Source organism: Ambystoma mexicanum, chromosome 7p (assembly GCF_040938575.1).
Source record: "Ambystoma mexicanum isolate Mex_15411 chromosome 7p, UKY_AmexF1_1, whole genome shotgun sequence".
Classification (NCBI taxonomy): Eukaryota; Metazoa; Chordata; class Amphibia; order Caudata; family Ambystomatidae; genus Ambystoma; species Ambystoma mexicanum.
This window is the reverse complement of record NC_090939.1, coordinates 462837911-462863686: the sequence shown is the minus strand read 5'-3', so window position 1 is coordinate 462863686 and position 25776 is coordinate 462837911. Positions and strand designations below refer to the sequence as shown.

General features: G+C 43.4%; 1 protein-coding gene across 1 annotated transcript in view; it reads left to right on the top strand.

Annotated features, from left to right (window-relative positions):
- Window positions 1-25776, top strand: part of F5 (coagulation factor V) — a 1375529-nt gene that overhangs the window by 224055 nt on the left and 1125698 nt on the right. The window contains exon 4 of the mRNA XM_069636481.1: window positions 24370-24582. Within this exon, the coding sequence (XP_069492582.1) occupies window positions 24370-24582 (213 nt within the window). The remainder of the gene's footprint in view (window positions 1-24369; window positions 24583-25776) is intronic.

Below are 25776 nucleotides of genomic sequence, written 5' to 3'. Positions count from 1 at the left end.
AGGCAGTAAGCCCAAATGCACTCCTACCGAATCTTCGTTCGGGAGTTAAATGTTGACTCTTAGTTGATCAATTAATACTCTCATGTGGAGAGAGTGTTAATTGAGTCTTGACTTTAACAAATTACAAAATAGAAAATAAATAACATCAATAAAGGATAAATCAGGCATGTAAGATCACTTATGTAACCAATTATACAGATCTGGTACTGACCAATACTTTTTGATACTTTTTAATAGACCTCTCAAGGTCTGTTTTTTCAAACAAATAAACAATGTACAAAAGAATTATTCAGACAATGGTGAAGCATCCAGGAATTCTCATTCCAATTAACAAACAGAGTATAACCTGGTTTGTAAAGGTACATAAATGTAACAAAAGCAGAAAGCAAGTAGCTCAAAGCTTAGCCTTATTATTCACATCCTGTAAATGTTCAAAGGGACATGTATACATTTCATTAACCAATTGTAAACCAGCGATATAAATTTAACAAACAGCAATAAGTTCACTCTTAGGGTTTTTGTATTGTGAAGTAACACCATTCAGGGAAGCCCCTTTTAATAGGTGACATAGGTAACCAACGCGTTTCGGATCGAATGATCCATCTTCAGGGTGGGGACTTCACTGTTCCTGTATGTAGTAGAGTAGTGATTGTTAAATGCGTTCTAAAAGCCTTTCCTGCGGGAAATTCAAAAGAATAAACATTACCATTTAAGCTAATCAGTGAGGTTAACTGATATAATTTTAAACCGAAATAAGTAGAGAGATAATGGGTACTAACCTCAATCTGAGGCTGATAAAGTTCCAATTCAGACCCAGTCAACAGCTGAAATGCGCCGGAGGCCGGGAAGTGACAGAATGCGGCCAGGACACCCTATAAGGAATAATGACAGAGCAATGATCAGACCAAACAGTCGTGAGTCATCTGGATGGTCATAACAAAGTTTTCTCAACGAGCTATGTCTAAGCTATCCACCGAGGGGATAGAAACAGATATTAAATGTATGTAGGAGCGCCAGCCTGGTATCTCGCTACGAGATACATGAAGTTCAAAGCATCACGCCAAGTGTAAAAAGGCGGGTGCAAAAAAGTGCAGACGCAGGTGCGCCGTCCAAACGGAGTCCAAAGACTTACCTAGGTTGCAGATAAACACCGAGTGAGCCGACCGCTGTAAGCGTAGCGGCTCCACTACGGTAGGCATTAGTTGGTGTCCCGGTAACCCCGCGCATGCGCGTTGGGCCAGCCGGGAAATCCGCCATATTGGTGTGGGCCACTCATCGCAGAGGGAGGAGCTCCATAGAGTAATAGGTAAGAGCACCTTGGAATCAATATAACCCATGTAGCGGGGTCTCTATATTAAATATGTAGAGGAAAGCACTCAAACAGAAATTGATTACTCTGGGATGCGAGTGGGGGCACCACCGCGAAACCAATAGGATTCGCGGGGTGCCCCCATCTCGCATCAATATAAATGACAATTCCATGGGGGGGTATCTCAGGTGGCCGCATCTCTGTACTAAAAAGAGGTATTGAACTGGCGAGTCAAGCCAATATAGCTATGTGCATTCCTAATCTACTAATCACCAAGTGACAAAGTCATAGAGTAAATGTATCGACAAGTCCATGGTGACGAATCGAGTGGACAAAGAGGGGAATCTGTGATATCACACAATCTAGTTGTTAAGGACACAGGCTCTAGGTATTTGAAAACGAAAACCTAATAAGGAATAAAGAGAGTGGAAATATGAGCTCAGAGTCACAATGACGTGGGGACAACCCTATTTACCGCTTGGGGTGAGGCATTGTAGTCCATGAAACAATCATATGTCAGTTACCCTTGCAGCTGGGCGGACATTGTGGCGATTCAGGCTAATTTATACAAAGCACATTAAATCAAATTCAACATTCATCCCCCGAGGGTGCAGTGAGTCTAGAAGATCAATCCATAGTATTTCACGTTGTGCTAATTTCCGTTGTATATCTCCCCCCTGGTACCTGATGTCACTTGTTCTAAAATAACACATTTTAACTACGCCACCGTGTGGCGTGCCTCTGTAAAGTGCAATGAAACAGGTGATTTGGGACTCTTGTTCCGAATATTGGACTTATGCTCAGTCCATCTTATTTTCGCTTTCCGAGTAGTCATTCCTACATAATAGAGTCCACATGGACATTTCAGTGCATATATCACATTTTGAGCATCACAGGTACAGGAGTGTTTTAATTGTAAAGGTTTGCCAGAATGGGGGTGTGTAATGTGATTGCCCTTTAAGATGTTGCCACAGTGTTGACAATTGTGGCATGGAATAGTGCCTTTGTGTTGGGTGGACGGACCCCCAACTGGGATCTCAGCTTTCACTAGGGTCTTTCGTATAGATCTGCTATTTCTATAGGCAAACGTTGGAGGATCAGGGAAAAGATGTTGCAATTGTGGGTCCAATTGTAGCATGGGCCAGTTTTTTTTGATGGCTTTCTTAATTCTTGTGCTCTGGACCGAGTAGGTGGTAACATATGTCAGTGCTTCTCGAGATTTTGTTGGCTTCGGTACTAGTAGTGAGTCCCTGTTTATCTCACGGACCTTTCCTGATACATCTGAGATCAATGTAGAGTCGTATCCTCTTGCTGTGAATTTATTTCCCAGTGTAATCACCTGACGTTCATATTCAGTGGGTTCTGAGATGTTCCTCCTATAACGTAGAAATTGACTCAGTGGCACACTGTCAATGGTTCGTTTAGGATGGAAACTTGTGGCGAGTAATAGACTATTCCTGTCAGTTGGTTTGGTGTAAATCCTGGTCTCCAATTTAGCTCCAGCCACGTAAATTTCCACATCCAGGAAATGTATGGTTGTTGTACTTGTCTCTGTAGTAAACCTAATGCGTGGATTCATCCGATTCATCATGTCAAAGAAATTGACCAATTCGTCTTGAGGGCCAGTCCATACCCCAAAGACGTCATCAATGTATCTCACGTACAGGGATAGGTGTCTCATCCATCTTGGTGATGTGAGAACATGTTCGTATTCCAGATAGTACATAAATGCATTGGCATAGCACGGTGCCATAGCTGCACCCATGCTTGTGCCTGAAATTTGGATAAAGTATCTATCCTGAAACTTAAAAAAGTTATTGTTAAGTACCAATTTCAAGAGGGAGAGAATGAACAGCCGGTCTCCTTGACATTTGTCCGATCTCAAAATAAGCCATTCTATAGCTTCTATGCCAGCTTCATGGGCAATATTTGTGTATAAGGACGTAACGTCCATAGTAAATAATATATCTCTCCCTTCCACAAACTGCGTGTTCTTCAATAGTTGCAGGAAGTGCATGGTGTCCTTCACATAAGTCGGCGTCTCTTGGACCAAGGGTTGAAGTATTTTGTCCAGATATTGTGCCAAAGGTTCAAGGATGCTGTTAGTAGCTGCTATAATGGGGCGGCCTGGAGGTTTTAACAGTCTCTTATGGATTTTAGGTAAGATATACATCACCGGCATGATGGGATGTTTATTGTCGAGAAACCGGCGTGTTTTCTCAGAGATTACGTCATTCTCTTCAGCCTCATCCAGGACTTTTTCAATCAGAGCTCGCACTGTTTCTGTTGGGTTCATAGGGACCTCAAGGTAAGTTTCCTCGTCTCTTAATTGGCCTTCAATTTCATCGAGGTAATCCTGTTTGTCCATCAGGACTAGGGCTCCTCCCTTATCTGCTGGTTTGAAGATGATAGTTTGATTGTCCAATAGATTTTTCAATGTCTGGCGTTCGATTTTAGTGAAGTTTCCTTGAGCCTTAGTATTGAATCGTATCTTCTTGAAGTCTTCAAGTACGGTCTTCTCAAAAGTGGATAGTATATGGTTATGTATTGGGGGATTAAAAGTACTTTTAGGAGTAAGTTCTAGGAATTCATGTGGTTCCTTTTCGATGTTGTCTTCTTCCAGAGAGTTGAAGAATACTTTAAGCTTCAATTTGCGCATAAGTTTAAAGAAATCAATCTTTTCCCTCAATAAGGTACTGCTATTCATTGGAACAAAGGATAAACCTTTCCTCAGAACTTGTGTCTCCATCTTCGAGAGATGGTATGACGAAATATTGACTATCAGGGTTTCTTCGTCCCCTTCTTTCTCTGTGGATTTTTTCTTTTGTCCTCTTCGAGTCGGCTTTTTTCTAAAAAAGGGGAAGTCGTAGCTTCATGGTTCGTGGACTCGCTGGCTAAGGGACCTTGTGTTGTTTCCGCGGTCTGACCTGATGTGGCGTCTAGTTCTGTGCTGGAAGCGTCAGAAGAGGTGTTCCCAGTCGAGGGGTGTCCGGTCTTCCGTGGATTGCTACTATTCTGTTTATTCGGGTTATATCCGTAATAGGCTTGCCAGCTATAGACTATGTCCAACTTATAGTCTAGCGTGTCCCTTCTGAACTTCCTGATCTTTTTAGCTTCAAGTTCCTGTGAATAGTTTGCTAGTTTCTGATTAGTTTCTTCAAGAATTTGTTTAAGTTGATCTGCCGTGTAGGTTTTGCTTAATGAAGTTTTAAGACCTTCTATATCTTCATTCAAGGTAGTCAAAGAACGAGCCAGTTCTTCAATCGTTAAAATGATCAAATCCAGTGAGCATTTATTGAGGATCAAATGCCAACGTTTCACAAAGGCAGGATTTTCTTTGCATAAGGTGGGTTCGAGGTTTACCCTCAGGCCTCTTGGTATCCTCTTTGTGGTGAAATACTGAGCTAAAGTTGATGCATGTAACTTGAGATTGATTTCCCTTCGAATCTTCCACTCTAATTGTCGAATCAGGGCTTCTGGTTTATCAGTGGTTGTCAGTTCAGTTCCTGCTATCTTAATCAGCCCCAGGATTCTCGTGGCTTCTTCTTCGCTGAAAGCTAAGGTTTCAGCTCTGTTATTTGTGGTCTGGTCTATTTTAGAGAAAGACATATTATACTGTTCACTAGAGAACAGATATAGGTATTATATAATACCGAATATCTAGAAGGTGCGTGCAATTCCCTTTGTGTGGTCAGAGAAGGAAAACACAAAAGAACTATGGGGTGGGAATGCACAGCTCATGTAAATCAGGATAATTGATGTGGAGTAGAAGCACACCAAAGGTGTTAGTTCACACTATTAAATAAAGAAATAATGTCAATGAATTTTATGGTGAAATTTCGGGTGCAGGCGGGCTAACGTCACAAGACCACTTGGGACAAAATATCTAAACAACCTAAACTACCTATTGCTAGGCAGTAAGCCCAAATGCACTCCTACCGAATCTTCGTTCGGGAGTTAAATGTTGACTCTTAGTTGATCAATTAATACTCTCATGTGGAGAGAGTGTTAATTGAGTCTTGACTTTAACAAATTACAAAATAGAAAATAAATAACATCAATAAAGGATAAATCAGGCATGTAAGATCACTTATGTAACCAATTATACAGATCTGGTACTGACCAATACTTTTTGATACTTTTTAATAGACCTCTCAAGGTCTGTTTTTTCAAACAAATAAACAATGTACAAAAGAATTATTCAGACAATGGTGAAGCATCCAGGAATTCTCATTCCAATTAACAAACAGAGTATAACCTGGTTTGTAAAGGTACATAAATGTAACAAAAGCAGAAAGCAAGTAGCTCAAAGCTTAGCCTTATTATTCACATCCTGTAAATGTTCAAAGGGACATGTATACATTTCATTAACCAATTGTAAACCAGCGATATAAATTTAACAAACAGCAATAAGTTCACTCTTAGGGTTTTTGTATTGTGAAGTAACACCATTCAGGGAAGCCCCTTTTAATAGGTGACATAGGTAACCAACGCGTTTCGGATCGAATGATCCATCTTCAGGGTGGGGACTTCACTGTTCCTGTATGTAGTAGAGTAGTGATTGTTAAATGCGTTCTAAAAGCCTTTCCTGCGGGAAATTCAAAAGAATAAACATTACCATTTAAGCTAATCAGTGAGGTTAACTGATATAATTTTAAACCGAAATAAGTAGAGAGATAATGGGTACTAACCTCAATCTGAGGCTGATAAAGTTCCAATTCAGACCCAGTCAACAGCTGAAATGCGCCGGAGGCCGGGAAGTGACAGAATGCGGCCAGGACACCCTATAAGGAATAATGACAGAGCAATGATCAGACCAAACAGTCGTGAGTCATCTGGATGGTCATAACAAAGTTTTCTCAACGAGCTATGTCTAAGCAATCCACCGAGGGGATAGAAACAGATATTAAATGTATGTAGGAGCGCCAGCCTGGTATCTCGCTACGAGATACATGAAGTTCAAAGCATCACGCCAAGTGTAAAAAGGCGGGTGCAAAAAAGTGCAGACGCAGGTGCGCCGTCCAAACGGAGTCCAAAGACTTACCTAGGTTGCAGATAAACACCGAGTGAGCCGACCGCTGTAAGCGTAGCGGCTCCACTACGGTAGGCATTAGTTGGTGTCCCGGTAACCCCGCGCATGCGCGTTGGGCCAGCCGGGAAATCCGCCATATTGGTGTGGGCCACTCATCGCAGAGGGAGGAGCTCCATAGAGTAATAGGTAAGAGCACCTTGGAATCAATATAACCCATGTAGCGGGGTCTCTATATTAAATATGTAGAGGAAAGCACTCAAACAGAAATTGATTACTCTGGGATGCGAGTGGGGGCACCACCGCGAAACCAATAGGATTCGCGGGGTGCCCCCATCTCGCATCAATATAAATGACAATTCCATGGGGGGGTATCTCAGGTGGCCGCATCTCTGTACTAAAAAGAGGTATTGAACTGGCGAGTCAAGCCAATATAGCTATGTGCATTCCTAATATACTAATCACCAAGTGACAAAGTCATAGAGTAAATGTATCGACAAGTCCATGGTGACGAATCGAGTGGACAAAGAGGGGAATCTGTGATATCACACAATCTAGTTGTTAAGGACACAGGCTCTAGGTATTTGAAAACGAAAACCTAATAAGGAATAAAGAGAGTGGAAATATGAGCTCAGAGTCACAATGACGTGGGGACAACCCTATTTACCGCTTGGGGTGAGGCATTGTAGTCCATGAAACAATCATATGTCAGTTACCCTTGCAGCTGGGCGGACATTGTGGCGATTCAGGCTAATTTATACAAAGCACATTAAATCAAATTCAACATTCATCCCCCGAGGGTGCAGTGAGTCTAGAAGATCAATCCATAGTATTTCACGTTGTGCTAATTTCCGTTGTATATCTCCCCCCCTGGTACCTGATGTCACTTGTTCTAAAATAACACATTTTAACTACGCCACCGTGTGGCGTGCCTCTGTAAAGTGCAATGAAACAGGTGATTTGGGACTCTTGTTCCGAATATTGGACTTATGCTCAGTCCATCTTATTTTCGCTTTCCGAGTAGTCATTCCTACATAATAGAGTCCACATGGACATTTCAGTGCATATATCACATTTTGAGCATCACAGGTACAGGAGTGTTTTAATTGTAAAGGTTTGCCAGAATGGGGGTGTGTAATGTGATTGCCCTTTAAGATGTTGCCACAGTGTTGACAATTGTGGCATGGAATAGTGCCTTTGTGTTGGGTGGACGGACCCCCAACTGGGATCTCAGCTTTCACTAGGGTCTTTCGTATAGATCTGCTATTTCTATAGGCAAACGTTGGAGGATCAGGGAAAAGATGTTGCAATTGTGGGTCCAATTGTAGCATGGGCCAGTTTTTTTTGATGGCTTTCTTAATTCTTGTGCTCTGGACCGAGTAGGTGGTAACATATGTCAGTGCTTCTCGAGATTTTGTTGGCTTCGGTACTAGTAGTGAGTCCCTGTTTATCTCACGGACCTTTCCTGATACATCTGAGATCAATGTAGAGTCGTATCCTCTTGCTGTGAATTTATTTCCCAGTGTAATCACCTGACGTTCATATTCAGTGGGTTCTGAGATGTTCCTCCTATAACGTAGAAATTGACTCAGTGGGACACTGTCAATGGTTCGTTTAGGATGGAAACTTGTGGCGAGTAATAGACTATTCCTGTCAGTTGGTTTGGTGTAAATCCTGGTCTCCAATTTAGCTCCAGCCACGTAAATTTCCACATCCAGGAAATGTATGGTTGTTGTACTTGTCTCTGTAGTAAACCTAATGCGTGGATTCATCCGATTCATCATGTCAAAGAAATTGACCAATTCGTCTTGAGGGCCAGTCCATACCCCAAAGACGTCATCAATGTATCTCACGTACAGGGATAGGTGTCTCATCCATCTTGGTGATGTGAGAACATGTTCGTATTCCAGATAGTACATAAATGCATTGGCATAGCACGGTGCCATAGCTGCACCCATGCTTGTGCCTGAAATTTGGATAAAGTATCTATCCTGAAACTTAAAAAAGTTATTGTTAAGTACCAATTTCAAGAGGGAGAGAATGAACAGCCGGTCTCCTTGACATTTGTCCGATCTCAAAATAAGCCATTCTATAGCTTCTAGGCCAGCTTCATGGGCAATATTTGTGTATAAGGACGTAACGTCCATAGTAAATAATATATCTCTCCCTTCCACAAACTGCGTGTTCTTCAACAGTTGCAGGAAGTGCATGGTGTCCTTCACATAAGTCGGCGTCTCTTGGACCAAGGGTTGAATTATTTTGTCCAGATATTGTGCCAAAGGTTCAAGGATGCTGTTAGTAGCTGCTATAATGGGGCGGCCTGGAGGTTTTAACAGTCTCTTATGGATTTTAGGTAAGATATACATCACCGGCATGATGGGATGTTTATTGTCGAGAAACCGGCGTGTTTTCTCAGAGATTACGTCATTCTCTTCAGCCTCATCCAGGACTTTTTCAATCAGAGCTCGCACTGTTTCTGTTGGGTTCATAGGGACCTCAAGGTAAGTTTCCTCGTCTCTTAATTGGCCTTCAATTTCATCGAGGTAATCCTGTTTGTCCATCAGGACTAGGGCTCCTCCCTTATCTGCTGGTTTGAAGATGATAGTTTGATTGTCCAATAGATTTTTCAATGTCTGGTGTTCGATTTTAGTGAAGTTTCCTTGAGCCTTAGTATTGAATCGTATCTTCTTGAAGTCTTCAAGTACGGTCTTCTCAAAAGTGGATAGTATATGGTTATGTATTGGGGGATTAAAAGTACTTTTAGGAGTAAGTTCTAGGAATTCATGTGGTTCCTTTTCGATGTTGTCTTCTTCCAGAGAGTTGAAGAATACTTTAAGCTTCAATTTGCGCATAAGTTTAAAGAAATCAATCTTTTCCCTCAATAAGGTACTGCTATTCATTGGAACAAAGGATAAACCTTTCCTCAGAACTTGTGTCTCCATCTTCGAGAGATGGTATGACGAAATATTGACTATCAGGGTTTCTTCGTCCCCTTCTTTCTCTGTGGATTTTTTCTTTTGTCCTCTTCGAGTCGGCTTTTTTCTAAAAAAGGGGAAGTCGTAGCTTCATGGTTCGTGGACTCGCTGGCTAAGGGACCTTGTGTTGTTTCCGCGGTCTGACCTGATGTGGCGTCTAGTTCTGTGCTGGAAGCGTCAGAAGAGGTGTTCCCAGTCGAGGGGTGTCCGGTCTTCCGTGGATTGCTACTATTCTGTTTATTCGGGTTATATCCGTAATAGGCTTGCCAGCTATAGACTATGTCCAACTTATAGTCTAGCGTGTCCCTTCTGAACTTCCTGATCTTTTTAGCTTCAAGTTCCTGTGAATAGTTTGCTAGTTTCTGATTAGTTTCTTCAAGAATTTGTTTAAGTTGATCTGCCGTGTAGGTTTTGCTTAATGAAGTTTTAAGACCTTCTATATCTTCATTCAAGGTAGTCAAAGAACGAGCCAGTTCTTCAATCGTTAAAATGATCAAATCCAGTGAGCATTTATTGAGGATCAAATGCCAACGTTTCACAAAGGCAGGATTTTCTTTGCATAAGGTGGGTTCGAGGTTTACCCTCAGGCCTCTTGGTATCCTCTTTGTGGTGAAATACTGAGCTAAAGTTGATGCATGTAACTTGAGATTGATTTCCCTTCGAATCTTCCACTCTAATTGTCGAATCAGGGCTTCTGGTTTATCAGTGGTTGTCAGTTCAGTTCCTGCTATCTTAATCAGCCCCAGGATTCTCGTGGCTTCTTCTTCGCTGAAAGCTAAGGTTTCAGCTCTGTTATTTGTGGTCTGGTCTATTTTAGAGAAAGACATATTATACTGTTCACTAGATAACAGATATAGGTATTATATAATACCGAATATCTAGAAGGTGCGTGCAATTCCCTTTGTGTGGTCAGAGAAGGAAAACACAAAAGAACTATGGGGTGGGAATGCACAGCTCATGTAAATCAGGATAATTGATGTGGAGTAGAAGCACACCAAAGGTGTTAGTTCACACTATTAAATAAAGAAATAATGTCAATGAATTTTATGGTGAAATTTCGGGTGCAGGCGGGCTAACGTCACAAGACCACTTGGGACAAAATATCTAAACAACCTAAACTACCTATTGCTAGGCAGTAAGCCCAAATGCACTCCTACCGAATCTTCGTTCGGGAGTTAAATGTTGACTCTTAGTTGATCAATTAATACTCTCATGTGGAGAGAGTGTTAATTGAGTCTTGACTTTAACAAATTACAAAATAGAAAATAAATAACATCAATAAAGGATAAATCAGGCATGTAAGATCACTTATGTAACCAATTATACAGATCTGGTACTGACCAATACTTTTTGATACTTTTTAATAGACCTCTCAAGGTCTGTTTTTTCAAACAAATAAACAATGTACAAAAGAATTATTCAGACAATGGTGAAGCATCCAGGAATTCTCATTCCAATTAACAAACAGAGTATAACCTGGTTTGTAAAGGTACATAAATGTAACAAAAGCAGAAAGTGTTGGTGTTGCCAGACCAACTGGGCTATATACCAGGGTGCAGTAAGTCCTGGAACTTAAGGCGGTTGCACCACGTGCTAGCACAGCATCCTGGGACACACTGTGTGCCATAGCCACATTGGATGCCATCAAGGAGTTTGATTCCGTTAGATGGGACTGGCTATATGCAACTTTGCACATGTTTAGGCAGAAGTATATCAAGTGGGTGCAGCTAGTGTATACTAGACCAATTGCCAGGGTTAAAACTGGGACACATATCTCAAAGGCATGGGAACTGGAGAAGGGAACAAGACAGGAATGCCCGTGGTCGCCACTGCTCTATATCCTAGAAATGGAACCTCTTGCTCAGTATCTCAGGGAGTTATACATAGAGGCAGGTATCGAAATAGATGGGGCTAGGTATCTGATATCCCTGTATGTGGATGATACGCTGTTGTATATTCAGAACCCTGCAGATAATTTTGAATTATTATTCGAAGCACTGGCACTCTTTGCGAAACTGTCGCGCATTACAATTAGTATGGACAAGTCAGCCTTGTTTACCTTAGTAGGACTGCGTGGGCTGGACATAGGGGCATTGACGGTTCTCGCTTTATGATGCGTAGTGACCCCGTTTAGGTATTTGGGAGTCAATGTATATCATGTTCCTGTGGCTGAGCACGCACAGAACACACTGAGGGACTTGGAGGAGGTTAGGAGATCCATGAAGTTCTGAGCTAGACTGCCCCATTCATTGATGGGTAGGGTAGCTCTGTTGACGATGGTGGTACTGCCCAGAATGCAACACTTCTTCGTAAATGTCCCGTTTTACATACCTAGACACTTCTTTAAAACTTTGGATAGCATGTGTAGAGGGTTCCTGTGGCAAAATGGAAGGAACCGAATAGCGTTGTTACTATTGCACAGGCCGCATACTGAGGGCACTATCAGGGTTCTGCAGTTTGAACTGTACTATGTGGCAGGGCAAGTACAGTTTGTGGTGGACTGGCTGGCAGAGTTGACGGCACAAACTGGGCTGCATAAAGACCAATATTTGTTACGTAACACAGTCAAGAGAGAGATAGTGCGCAGATGGCCCGCATAGAGTGAATTGATTGGCAGACATGCAGTGGTAGATGTTCTTTATGATATATAGCGGAAGGGGTGCACTCTATATCGAGGCTATATGATCCCCTATTGACAAATGGGCCACCTTCCCCTCTAATGATACAGAGTAAATGGGAGGAAGATTTGAGAACAGAGTTTACAGATGCACAATGGGGGCAGATGCTAGGATACCTCAAAAGAGTATCGCATGAATGCAAGACTACAGCTCATACAACTGTTGGTGACACAAAGAGCATATATGACCCCCCCCCCAGAGTATCTCGTGGTTCCCAGGAGCTGTGGTGCAGGTGTGCCCCAGGTGCAAGGCGGGGGATGCTGGCATGTTGCATATGTTTTGGGCATGCCCTGTGGTGGGGCTATACTGGCAAGTTGTGGTGAGCCGACTGCACAGTGGTGGGTTGAACCTCGATGTGCTTTCCCCGGGGGCATGTTCACTGGGCCACTTTCCACATCCTAAGGGTACAAGCATGCCCACAAAATGAAGGATCTGGCGTGCATCCTTGACAAATGTAGGATAACCATGGCGTGGAAATCTGCTCGAGGCCCGAGGGTGGACGATTGGTGGCGGGACCTGAGGCGGTGGCCAATGGCAGAAACAGCGGCGTGGAAGAGGGCGGCATGGGCAAGCCAAGGTGAGGCCACAGCAGGCGCTGCAGCATGGGAGACCATGTTACATGATTTGTTTGCAAAGGATGCCATGGATGATGGGGCTGTGAATTAAGCCTGATGGTGGTATGAGGAGTTAGATAAGATGAGAGCCTTTAGAATTTTCTGTTTCTCTCACTTTGGTAGATAGCACAGGAGTGTTTCAGGCATCAGGGGGTGGGTTTTGGTGGGGAGAGGGAAAAAAAGGAGGGAGATAGGGGGAATGGTTTAAGCAATTTTAATGTGACAGCTGTTGACTTTGTTTGGTGCTATGTTGTTGTTTGGTTTATTTTAAAATCAATAAAACAAATTAAAATAAATGAATAAAGTAACTCACCCTGAGTTACTAGGGTAATCCAGACGTGGACCCCTTGCTCACTGCTCTTAGAGAGACACAGCTGCTACCCTACTGATGAGGCCCAACCAGGCCGAAACACGTGCGCTGGGTTGCTGTCTGGTTCAGAGGAGAATTGCCTAGCATTCCGGTGCTCGACTGCCCAGGGCAGGACAAAGACAGATATTATTACAATCCAACAGTACTCACGATTGTCCTTAGCAGCAGATCCGGTAGAAGATGGTTCAGAGGTAATGAATGTGTCCCCCAAGGCGTTCAGAGACCAGAAACTGGGCTCAGTGCACCTCAGGGGCCGCACCCTTGGGAAACCCTCGTGGGGAAGAAAACCCAATAGTAATTCCTGGAAGATGGTGATTCCAGCCAACACTCCAACGTGCACTGCAGTAGACGAAGGTAAGTTCCGTAGACTGTAGACGAAGAGGCTTGGATCCAGGCACGGAGACAACAGATGAAAGTCTGCTGATTAACAAGCTAGCGGGAGAGTGAGCCCACGTAGTAAGTTGTGGCTGCAAGCAGGTACTGGAAGGAGCCCGGCAGATAAACGTGCCGGATGACAGACAGAACAGTGGGAGGAAGAGTGAAAAAGAAGGAAAAAAGGGTAAACAGAGTAAGGAAAGGAAGGAAAGAAATGGAAGAAAAAGGTAAGGAAACGGAAACTCTCAGGAGGAGGCTCCAATGTAGGAAGGCAGCAGAAGCAGAAGAAAATAAGAAAGTAGGAAGGGAACAGGAGCAGAGGTTTAGACGAGAAGAGCAACAGTACAGTCGATTTGCGGCGATTCACGAAGAAGACAGGTAACTGGGCAAGTTAAGAAAAGTAGCTGGAACGCAAGGAAAACACAGGCAAGGCTCTGTGCAGCGATCAGAAGCGACGCATCTTACCCGATCATAGAGAGGAATGATATAGAGCGGTCCCCATGTTGGAAAAAGACTAGAGCTGCAAGTAGTTTGTTGAGATGACGCCAACAAGGCGCCATCTTGAATTCCACTGTTGGTAACGTGAATGTCATTTTCTCCAATTCCTCCAGTATTGTTGTGCGGAATTCCTGACAGATATGTTATGGATATTTCACCTCTGTGAAAGAGATAGTGAGCTAAAGAATCTGGCTAAGAGTCTCAAAACCGGGACTAATGGCCGACAGAGGGACTCCCAGAACCTCCCTTGTGTTTGCATAATTAAAGTAACTCACCCTGAGTTACTAGGGTAATCCAGACGTGGACCCCTTGCTCACTGCTCTTAGAGAGGCACAGCTACCACCCTACTGATGAGGCCCAACCAGGCCGAAACACATGTCTGGGGTTGCTGTCGGTACTCTTGTTCAGAGGAGAATTGCCTAGCATTTCGGTGCTGGACTGCCCCAGGGAAGGACAAAGACTGATATGTTATGGATATTTCTTATCTGTGAAAGAGATAGTGAGCTAAAGAATCTGGCTGAGACTCTCAAAACCGGGACTAATGGCCAGCAGAGGGACTCCCAGAACTCCCCTTGTCTTCGCATAGTTAAAGTAACTCAATCTGAATTACTAGGGTAATCCAGTCGTGGACCCGTTGCTCACTGCTCTTAGAGAGGCACAGCTACCACCCTTGTTATAATTTATCTCGATTAGTAGTTTGTTTACAAACACTTCCACCTCTGCGTTGACAGATAGATAATGTAATCCGAAGGGTCGCCGACCTTGTCTTCTGGAGCAGCTAGCAGAGAAGAGAAGTTCACCTGACACACTCTCTATATGCCTACAACTGAGGCAACAAGAGAACGCAGCAGGGAAACCCTCGAAAGGGAAAAAACCCTGTGTAGCTTGAGAGCGATGAGCAGGAGGAATCGGGATCGTCGCTGGTGAGCGCTGATAACTGCCTTTGAACTGGAAGGTGTAGTACTAGGTGACCCTCTAATTCACTGGATTGGTTCTATAATGAAAAGGAGAGTTTAGTATGGCAACAAGATATTGAGCCGTTTGTAAAAAAATAGGGTAATGATGATACCTTTCCTGTGAGCAGGAATAACTGTAAGGAGTGCCGAATGAATGGGAATTTTGTAAGCAAGATAAACGCTCAACTCCTAGGTCACAAATGAAGAAGTCCGCGACATAGGCGGATGGAATGCTGGGTATTTTAGTTTTGGAAATACAAATCTTCTTCTACAGAGGAAGTGAAACAACTGTGAGGAAATGTTATAAGGAAATAAGCGGGCAAGATTCGGATGGAAATGAGGGGTTGAAAAACACCTATGTTATGAATGGGGGTCCACTAGCTATCAATCAATGCAAAGTTTGTATCGGAAGTTGATAGACGAGCAGAAGGGGATTGCCTGGAAGCACAAAGGTAAGAGAAATAAGGACCGGGAGAGACCGTGATAAAGGTAAGGATTGAAATAGAATAGTAAGCATAAATTACTCGATAACTCACGTAGCGCAACCACCATAAGCAGTAGCAACGCACTGCGGTCTTGGCTTCTGCATCATAAGTACTGTTTCCGGGTATGAGGGAGGAGTCTCCCGTGTTCCTTTTGGCAGTACTGGAACGATACCCTGTGTATGGAACGCCATCTTGGGAGAACTCAGGCAGACTGAGGATAAGTGATGCCAGCAACGCCACAAAGACCAGGTCCGTCAACCCTTCATAACAGCATGCCCCCTTCCAAGGGAGGTGTACCCCGGTTTACCCGGGTGACACCGGTAAAACGAGCGAACCAGTCGTGGAGCGTGAACAGTAGAAACAGGTTCCCAAGAACGTTCCACAGCTAAATATCCCTTCCAGTCGACTAAAAACTGAAGGACCCCCCGTAGATAGCGAGCATCACATATCCCTGAAACTTCGTGTTCAGGGCCAGAGTTCGTCAAAATCGAGGGAGGTGTACCTGAGTGAGTCTGATGAAAATGATTTCTGATATCTGGTTTCAATTGAGACACATGGAAGGTAGGGTGAATGTGTCTCCAGGAATGCGGAAGTTGCAACTTGTAGGCTGCTGGACCCTTCCTTTCCAACACTGTGAACGGCCCATAGTATTTAGGAGATAGTTTGGAAGGGACTAGCCGTCTGGGTAAGAATTTACTCGCCAACCAGACACGATCTCCTACTTGTATATCCGGAGCTTGGGTCTGGTGTTTATCCGTCTGTCTCTTGCTTGCTTCTTGGGCTGCCAGTAGAGCTTTGATTGCTTTATGATGTCCCTGTTGGATTCCCTCCACGAGTCTCTCCAGATTGGGGAATGGCGAAGTGTGTGGCATGGATGCCAGGAAAACTGATGGATGAAACCCATAGGTACAAAAAAATTGACTGGAACGAGTAGCTGAATGGTTCGCGTTGTTGCACGTGATTCTGCTAGTGGTAATAACTCCTTCCAGTTGTCCTGGGCCGACGATACATGACATCTAAGATAACCTTACAGACTCTTGTTAAGACGTTCGGTCTGCCATTAGTTTGTGGGTGGTATCCCGAATTTAAGGTATGAGAGATACCCAAAGTGTTGCAAAGATGACGCCAATATCGTGATGTATATTGTGGACCACGGTCCGAAATGATGATTTCTGGCAGTCCGTGTAACGAAAAGATACAGTCCAGGAAAATCCAAGCCATTGTGCTCGCTGAAGGCACCGAAGGGAGAGGAATGAAGTGCGCCATCTTTGTTAAGGAGTCCACGGTAACCATAATCGTGGTACAGTCTTCTGACGGGGGGAGATCCACAATAAAATCTGTAGAGATTATCTGCTATGGTTCAGTGGGAAGTTGCATTTGTGTCAATTCCCCAATAGGAGGTTTACACAATGACTTTGTCTGAATACAAATCGGGCAAGAAATGATATAATCCTGAACATCTTTCCGAAACGTGGGCCACCAGAAGTGCCTTTGGATCAATTCCATTGTAATCAACAGTCCTCTGTGTCCTGCAGCTCGAGAGTCATGACAAAGCCTTAATACTTCCCTGCGGAGTGTTTCCTCCGGTATAAACATCCTGTCTTCTTTAAAGAGTAATCCTCTACTGCAGGTGAGTTGATGCTGTGTAATAACGTCTGTATTAGAGGGCACCCAGTTTCTAACGCTGGTCTCTACTTTTTGTAGAAAATTATGCACGACAGGAATGAACATCGCCTTGGGGAACAAAGGTTTGTGTTTGAATGCAGTCTTTTCCATGAGATCCCTACGGGTTAGTGCATCAGCCTTCAAATTTGTCTTCCCTGGTATGAAGGTGAAAATGATGCGGAAAGGTGAAAAAAAAATTTCCCATCTTGCTTGACGACTGTTGCACTTTTGTGCGTATTGCAGAGTGTGGAGATTATGGTGATCTGTTCTCACCTCTATGGGATGTTGGGCTCCTAAGAGGAGATGATGCCATTCTTCAAAGGCACTTTTTATTGACAATAGCTCCTTTTCTAGGACTGTGTAGTTAATCTCTGCTGAGGTTAAGGTCTTTGATAAATATGCAATGGGTCTCTCGTTGTTACTGTGATCTGGTTGTAGTAGTATAGCGCCTACTGCATAACGAGAGGCATCAGATTCGACTATGAACCGCCTTCTTTGATCAGGGACTGCCAAAATGGGTGCTTTTGTAAATAAATCCTTTAAGGTTTCAAAAGATTTCTCAGTCTCTGAAGTCTAAATGTATGTGACACCTTTTTTCAGAAGGTGAGTCATTGGCAAGGTAAACGAGTAGAAATGTGGTATAAAACGCCTATAAAAATTGGCGAACACTAGGAATCTTTGAATGTCCTTAACAGATCTTGGCGAGGGCCATTCAGTGATGGCAGAGACTTTCGCTGGGTCCATTGCAATACCCTGTGGAGATAGTATATATCCTAGGTACGCGACTGTAGTTTTATGAAACTCGCACTTCTCCAATTTGCACAATAAATGGTTTTGTTATAGTCTACGAAGGACTTTGTGTACATGTTGTTTGTGCTCAGTTAATGAAGATGAAAAGACTAGAATATCGTCCAGGTAAATAATGACGTAGTGAAGAGAAATGTCTGCAAAGATATGGTCCATGAATCTTTGAAATCCTGCCGAGGCATTTGCTAGGCCAAAAGGCATGACACGGTATTGAAAATGTCCCAAGGGTGTTCGAAACGCTGTTTTCCATTCATCTCCCGCTCGTATGCGGATCAGGAGATAAGCTCTCCGCAAATCAAGTTTAGTGTAAACTTGAGCACCTCTAATCGCCTCCAAGATGTCTGTAATGAGAGGCATTGGATAGTTGTCTGGTACAGTGATTTTGTTCAGGCTCCTGAAATCTATACATGGGCGGAGTTCTGTAGTGTTCTTCTTTGGAATAAAAAACAAGGAGGCTACTGCCGGCGAGGTATATTCGGTGATCAGGCCGTTCTGTAGATGTGCATGAAGATATTCTTTCAGGACTTCTTTCTCTTTAGCGGAAAGAATATGCATCCGGCTGAATGGCAATGGGCAATCTGAAATCAAATCGATAGCGCAATCATCTCTTCGATGAGGCGGGAGTGATGAGTATTCGGTCTGAGAGAAGACTGATTGATATTGTTGGTATTCCGGGGGGACAGAAGATATTTGATTAAGTACTCTGCTGGTAGCACTACCATTCTTTTGCCCGTTCTCGTGTCCCAAACATTGATGAACACAATGCTCCGAACCCAGGAAAAGGGTTCCCGCAGACCAATTAATATACGTATTGTGCATCCTCAACCAGGGTAACCCTAATATGACCGGGTAATGAGCAGTTCGGATAATATCTAGGATTAATGTTTCCTGATGGGAGGAAATGTTCAAGGTTAAAGAACAAGTATGGTCTTTAATGGGAGCAGAGGTTAGTGGACTACCATCCACGCTTTCCATTGGAATTTCTATAGATTTAGCCAGTCTAGTTATATATACCATGTTCTCTGGCACAGGAATCATCTATAAAATTCCCCGCAGCACCCCTGTCAATCAGTGCGGGGACCTTTTCAAGACGAATGTTTTTCCAGGACGATATCTCAAGAACAATCATGGTGTTCTCTGAAGGAGTAGAAAGGTGAGATGGATTAATTAGTAGGGAACCGGTAACTGAAAGAAAGACCTGACCCATCATTCCCTTCACGGTTGGGCTCTGGCGTTTCCCGTCTTCCTTTGCGGAGCAACTGTACACTCTTTAACTGTGTGCGTACTGGCTCCGCAGTACATGCATAGACCCCGAGATTTATGTCTAGCCCGTTCGTCTGCAGAGAGAGGCCCTCGAGTGGTCCTTAACTGCATAGGTTCCTCTGAGGAGATGGGCTTATTTGAAGGAGAAATACCTTCAGTCGGCTGTCTAAAGCTGCGTCTCTTTATCTTTTCCTGATGTCTTTCTTGAAGACGGTAACCTTGTTGCATAACTAGAGCAATAAACTCAGACATATTATGAGGCCGAGGGACCCTAGACACTTCATCCTTAAGTTATTACGAAAGGCCACTTCTAAAGATGGTGATTAGGGCATCGTCGACCCAAGAGGTGCCAGCCGCTGTTTGTTTGAATTTAGTAATATAGGACCGTATGTCCTGGTTCCCTTGTTTGAAATCAAGTAAACGCTCTTGGGAAGGGATGGTAACCTCTTGTCTCCCGAACATGCGCTTAATGCTGTTACAAAAGGCAGGATAAGAGTTGAGTATGGGATTATTACTAGTCACTAGCGGAGTAGCCCAAGCTAAAGCTGCACCCGTCATTTGGGCTATCATATGTCCTACTTTATCCCTATCTGTAGGGAAAAACGCTGCTTTGAAGGCAAATTGAACATTGCAGGATTCTAGGAATTCCTTGACTAGATGTGGGTTTCGATCGAATCGTCCACAAGGTAAGGGTCCCGGAGGGTCTTCGGAGCTCTAAGCAGAGTGACCCACTAGCTGACGTAGGTTGGTATTCTCCTGCTTGAGTTGTTGCATCTCTGCAGAGAGTGCATGCATAGCTGTAACTAAGTGCTGCACTTGTTGCTCCATGATGGCTAACCCCTTCGGTTATATCTTCCACCTGTCAACACTGAGCGGGGGTCTGTGCACTTGTTACAAATCTTCTTCTACAGAGGAAGTGAAACAACCGTGAGGAAATGTTATAAGGAAATAAGCAGGCAAGATTCAGATGGAAATGAGGGGTTGAAAAACACCTACGTTATAAATGGGGGTCCACTGGCTATCAATCAATGCAAAGTTTGTATCGGAAGTTGATAGACGAGCGGAAGGGGATTGCCTGGAAGCACAAAGGTAAGAGAAATAAGGACCGGGAGAGAAAGGGATAAAGGTAAGGATTCAAATAGAATAGTAAGCATAAATTACTCGATAACTCACGTAGCGCAACCACCATAAGCAGTAGCAACGCACTGCGGTCTTGGCTTCTGCATCATAAGTACTGTTTCCGGGTATGAGGGAGGAGTCTCCCGTGTTCCTTTCGGCAGTACTGGAACAACACCCTGAGTATGGGACACCATCTTGGGAGAACTTGGGCAGACTGAGGATAAGTGACGCCAGCGACACCACAAAGACCAGGTCCGTCGACCCTTCATAACAACCCTACGGATGAGGCCCAACTAGGCTAAAACACATGTCTGGGGTTGCTGTCGTTACTCTTGTTCAGAGGAGAATTGCCTAGCATTTCGGAACTGGACTGCCCCAGGGCAGGACAAAGACTGATATGTTATGGATATTTCTCAGCTTTGAAAGAGATAGTGAGCTAAAGAATCTGGCTAAGGCTCTCAAAACCGGGATTAATGTCCAGCAGAGGGACTCCCAAAACTCCCCTTGTGTTTGCATAATTAAAGTCACTCACCCCGAGTTCCTAGGGTAATCCAGACGTGGACCCCTTGCTCACTGCTCTTAGAGAGGCACAGCTACCACCCTACTGATGAGGCCCAACTAGGCCGAAACACGTGTCTGTGGTTGCTGTCGGTACTCTTGTTCAGAGGAGAATTGCCTAGCATTTCGGTGCTGGACTGCCCCAGGGAAAGACTAAGACTGATACGTTGTGGATATTTCTCAGCTGTGAAAGAGATTGTGAGCTAAAGAATCTGGCTAAGACTCTCAAAACCGGGACATTAGGGACTCCCAGAATCCCCCTTGTGTTTGCATAGTTAAAGTAACTCACCCCAAGTTCCTAGGGTAATCCAGACGTGGACCCTTGCTCACATGCTCTTAGAGAGGCACAGCTACCACCCTACTGATGAGGCCCAACCAGGCTGAAACACACATACAACCTGTTGTTGCCAACAAACAACCCCTATGCACTCTAGTGGGGTCAAAATACCTCCTTGTTTTCGTGGATAACATATAAACACATAACATATATATTCATTATTAAATGTTATTCCTTGCAGGAGATGTACCGATCTAGATAACAGTACAACCGTTCTCCAAATCTCCTAAAATAATGTTTACTTAAATTCTAAATATAATACCAAACAGGAATTTTAATGTCGATGGTTCCAATTCACCATCCAAAGAGTACAGTACAACATTACTTCAGACTAACAGATTTTCATAAGACAGTGCTTCAAAGGTTTTTTTTTGCATTTTAAGAGATCCTCTCCCTAGAAACATTGGTGTGACCATACGTGGTCTTAGTCAGAGTGCAAACATTCCATTTTTAGCCGACGCGTTTCGGATATTACATCCTTCATCAGGGCTTGTTCAACACTGACTTATAGTTGGTGCATTAATTCAAAACAATAATGGTAGTCTATGTTTTAGTATTGGTGATATGACTGAATCCAAACTTTAGTGCTTTATTAATGTTCCTATTTAACTAACCTTCTGGGGTTCTTGTCTCAACAACAGTGTAACTCTTTGAATTATTACAGTAATCCAGACATGGACTCCTTGCTCACTGCTCTTAGAGAGGCACAGCTCCACCCTAACATGTGCCTGGGGTTGCTGTTGTTACTCTTGTTCAGAGGAGAATTGCCTAGCATTTTGGGGCTGGACTGCCCCAGGACAGGACAAAGACTGATACGTTATGGATATTTCTCCTCTGTGAAAGAAATAGTGAGCTAAAGAATCTGGCTAAGACTCTCAAAACCGGAACTAATGGCCGGCAGAGGGACTCCCAGAACCCCCCTTTTGTTTGCAATAATACCCTAAAAAATGTTTTCCACACTAGTACTACAGCATCTGTAGGCCATTTGGCCATATACCCGACCATGTCTTGCAAATAAAATATTGAGGTGCTCCTTGAAAGGAAGATCGGCATTACCTGACAGTTTAAGTGTGCTTGGGATATAGTTGGTTGCATTGCAAATGTGCTGTCATTTAATGCCATCATGAACAATCAAGTGTGTTATCCGCTTTATGAATTTGGGTTTAAATATTAGGTACGTTTTTCAAAGTATATACGTTCATGCCATTTCAATTAAAAGCTAACATTCTAAACAAAGTCCTGTCACCATTTAAACCCTTACAACAGCAGAGTTTGGGGTAGTGGAGGAAGAAACCTTAGTGTAACCACTTCTTTCAAGGCTACGGAACACTGAAATCATAAACATCTTTTACTGATTGTACAACCTTAGCTCTTGTCTGATAAATGATGACCCTCCACTTGCACGGTTAGAAGTAGCAAGTATTAGAAGGAACCGTGATCTAGGGGAACTAGGACATTCATGCCAATTGATTATTTTTCTCCAAATTTGTTTTTTATACTGGATTAATACATTCAAAGAAAGGGGTTTCAAAGAAAGCGCAATGAAAAAACTCTCTTGGTTGAGTATGGTATCGGCTCTTAAAAGTTAATGAACACACTCAACCCTTATTTCAACATAACCATAATGTGAAAAATAATTTTCATACACGCTTTTGAATACCCTGGGGTTTGACACATGTAATTTTATTTACTGTCCTAAAGATTATTCAAGCTCCTTTTCTAATTGACCTGCGTTTACTAATGTAAAACCAGTCTTTCATAAATCCTTCATGTAACTTGTCAGAAGAAGGAAAATAGCTTGTAATGGTGGTAAATCAGGGTTGCAGCATATGGCAAATAATTGACCCCAGACACGAAGCATTGCCTACCTAATTTGCTACTTCGAAGCCTTTGCAATGTTCATTTTAAATTAAACATTTACTGTCTTTTCTCTTAGTAAACCAACGTTTGAGATTCCTCCTTACCTGCTCACTGTAATGAATCACTTTCGCGGTTTTTTTACATCTTTTAATTGTATTGTGGTGTCAGGTTACATTGGCGCTGAAGTCAGTTTTCAATTTGTTCTCTTGTAAAATGTGACTAACTTAATGAAATACTAGTTTGTTTTAATGACATACAGTGAGTATTATTTAGTGATTATTATACTGCGTTTCAAGTAGGGCTATACTTTCGTAAACGTGCTAGTTTTTTGCTCTATACAATGGAATAAACTGAACAATGTTTAAAGGCAAGTATTGCTTGCTAGTAAATGATGAGCTCACTATGGATTGTGTCCCTTTCTTGCAGCTGAGATCATTGAAATATTTGTGCAACTTAGCTTTTGCCTGGCCCTGCTCCTGCTAAGGGCGTTTGGCGCATTGACGAGCCATCTTAAACAGTGTTAAATCTGATTGTGTGTGTCTCTCTTGCGGCTCTCTCATACTCGAGTGCCATAGTCTCTAATGACCTCTCCTGTCTGTGCACAGATAGGCAGTCTCCAAACTAGGGAACAGAAAGTTGTAGGGCAACACCAGGAAAGAAGGTCCACAGGTACCACCAACAGGGAGGTGGTGAGGTGCTAGAATGTCCCTACAAGAAGTACATTCTGCCCGTTTCTCTGAGACAAAATGTCTCTTCTACTATGACAACAAACAGGTTTGCAATGCATTACCATTATTACTTTAAGATTACAGATTACATCTGGGGATTTTTTCCTACTATTCAATGCTGTGCAAATGTCTGTGGATGCCAAGACACATTGGGCCTCATTACGACCCAGGCGGTAAGTTACCGCCTGGGTCGTACCTTTACCACCATGGTGTAAACTACGTTTACGCCATGGTGGTTGGCAGACTTACCGCACCATTCCGAGGTGAGTGGGGCGGTAAGTCCCCATTAACCCATTTACCCTTCCCCATTCCCATTTTTGCCCCATAGGGCATAATGGGAGTGGGGAAGGCGTTAATTACGCCACCGTAAATTACGGTGGCGTAATTAACAACAAGGTCCCTTAGCGCCATGGATTTTAACACCTGCTAAAAGCAGTTGTTAAAACCTCCATGGCGCTAAGGGACCTCGGAATCAGGCGGTAAGGGTCGGCGCTGTTTACGCTGCCGTAAACCCCTTACCGCCTGGGTCCTAATGAGGCCCATTGATGGAAGAGAGGCAATGGTATACTTTCCAGGCCTTAGTCTATCATTCATGATAAATATATGCTTAAATATGATTAGAGTGTTCTAATTGAAATGTTACTACTGATGTTAAGTTTGTTTGTTAGTTGATTAATGAGTGACGCATTCAAGAAAAATGGAAACAAATGAATTACTTGTTTTGTCACTTTAACTTTTTAAAGGATCGCTTTATGCTGACAACACATTTCCGGAAGACAAACCGGATGATAAAGTTTTGCCAGGACAGGTGCACACGTACGTTTGGGACATTACTGAAGCCATTGGGCCCAAAGAAGGGGACCCTTTTTGTCTCACTTACAGCTACTACTCTCATGATAAAATGGTGCAAGATTACAATTCGGGGCTGATTGGAGCGTTGCTTATTTGCAAAAAAGGTAAGTCATTTTTTTTAAATGTCTATTCTGTTTAATATTCCTTTTTTTGGGTCCATACCGTGGTCTAAACTTCTTTATCCTATACATGACCGCAGATCTTGGTGCAAACAAGTAACATCTATAATGCATGTTCTTAAAATAAGCCAAAAAATAACTGTAACTTTGCGTACCATGCCACTTCAGTCTAATGCACAGTCACATTGATTGAGTTGATGTAGATTCCTTATTTAGCACCCAGTCTTGGGTGATTTGGGTGAACTGATACGTCCAATTAATGTAGCCGCCAGTGCGGTTTTGAATGGATACTATACTCTCTTACTGGTTAGCGTCACAGTAAATTAAGAAGTTACAGCTCAATAAATTGGACCTATCAGTTCGCACAAATCACCCAGGATTGGGTGCTAAATAAGGAATCTACTTCAGCCTGGAAGAAGACCTGTGGTCGAAACACGTGTCAGCTGTTTCTTTGCGATTAAAATTGGGTGCCTTTGACAAACATTATGATCAGCGCAGTGTGGTAGTGTATCCATTGATTTTACTTGCTGAAGATCCACTTCTCACCTTTCTGTACTGGTGATGCAGGCCAGGCGATGTGCTGGTGAAACGAGTCTCCTCTGGGCTGTTGGTGATGACAGTCCAGTGGTGTCCTCTGGTCTCTTTTTTTATTTATAGCCCACAGGTATCTTGCCTGAGTCTGGGCCCCATCTGGACATCAACGGGGTGGGGGGGGGGGGGAGTCCCATGAGGGATCTCTTCTACTTTGTTTGTCCTAAACTGTGGGTGTTGTGGAGTTTACAGGTGGCTGATTTCTCCCAGTTGCACCATGCCCCATGCAGCAGCCTCCAACACTGGCATGCTGCCAGACAGGAGGTGGATGTTTGTTTTTCCCAAACCAGGTGAGGTGCTGAGGATGAGGGGCAGACTCACAAGAGCTGCAGTGAAACCGCTATATCACCAGGAAACCAGGGCGTCACGTGGATGCTTGCCAGTGGCTGGGCTGACATTCTTAGAGAATCCCGGAGACAGAAAGAACGAAAGGTACACCAGTGGGCAAGCAGGAAAGGCAATCCGAGAACTTGGACAGGCCTCGGTGATCCTCTGATGGCACTGTCAGGTCAGCAATCCCCTTACTTGAAAAACTTCCACATGTGAAATCCCTTGAAGCAAGTCAAATTCCTCTTAATATTCAGGCCA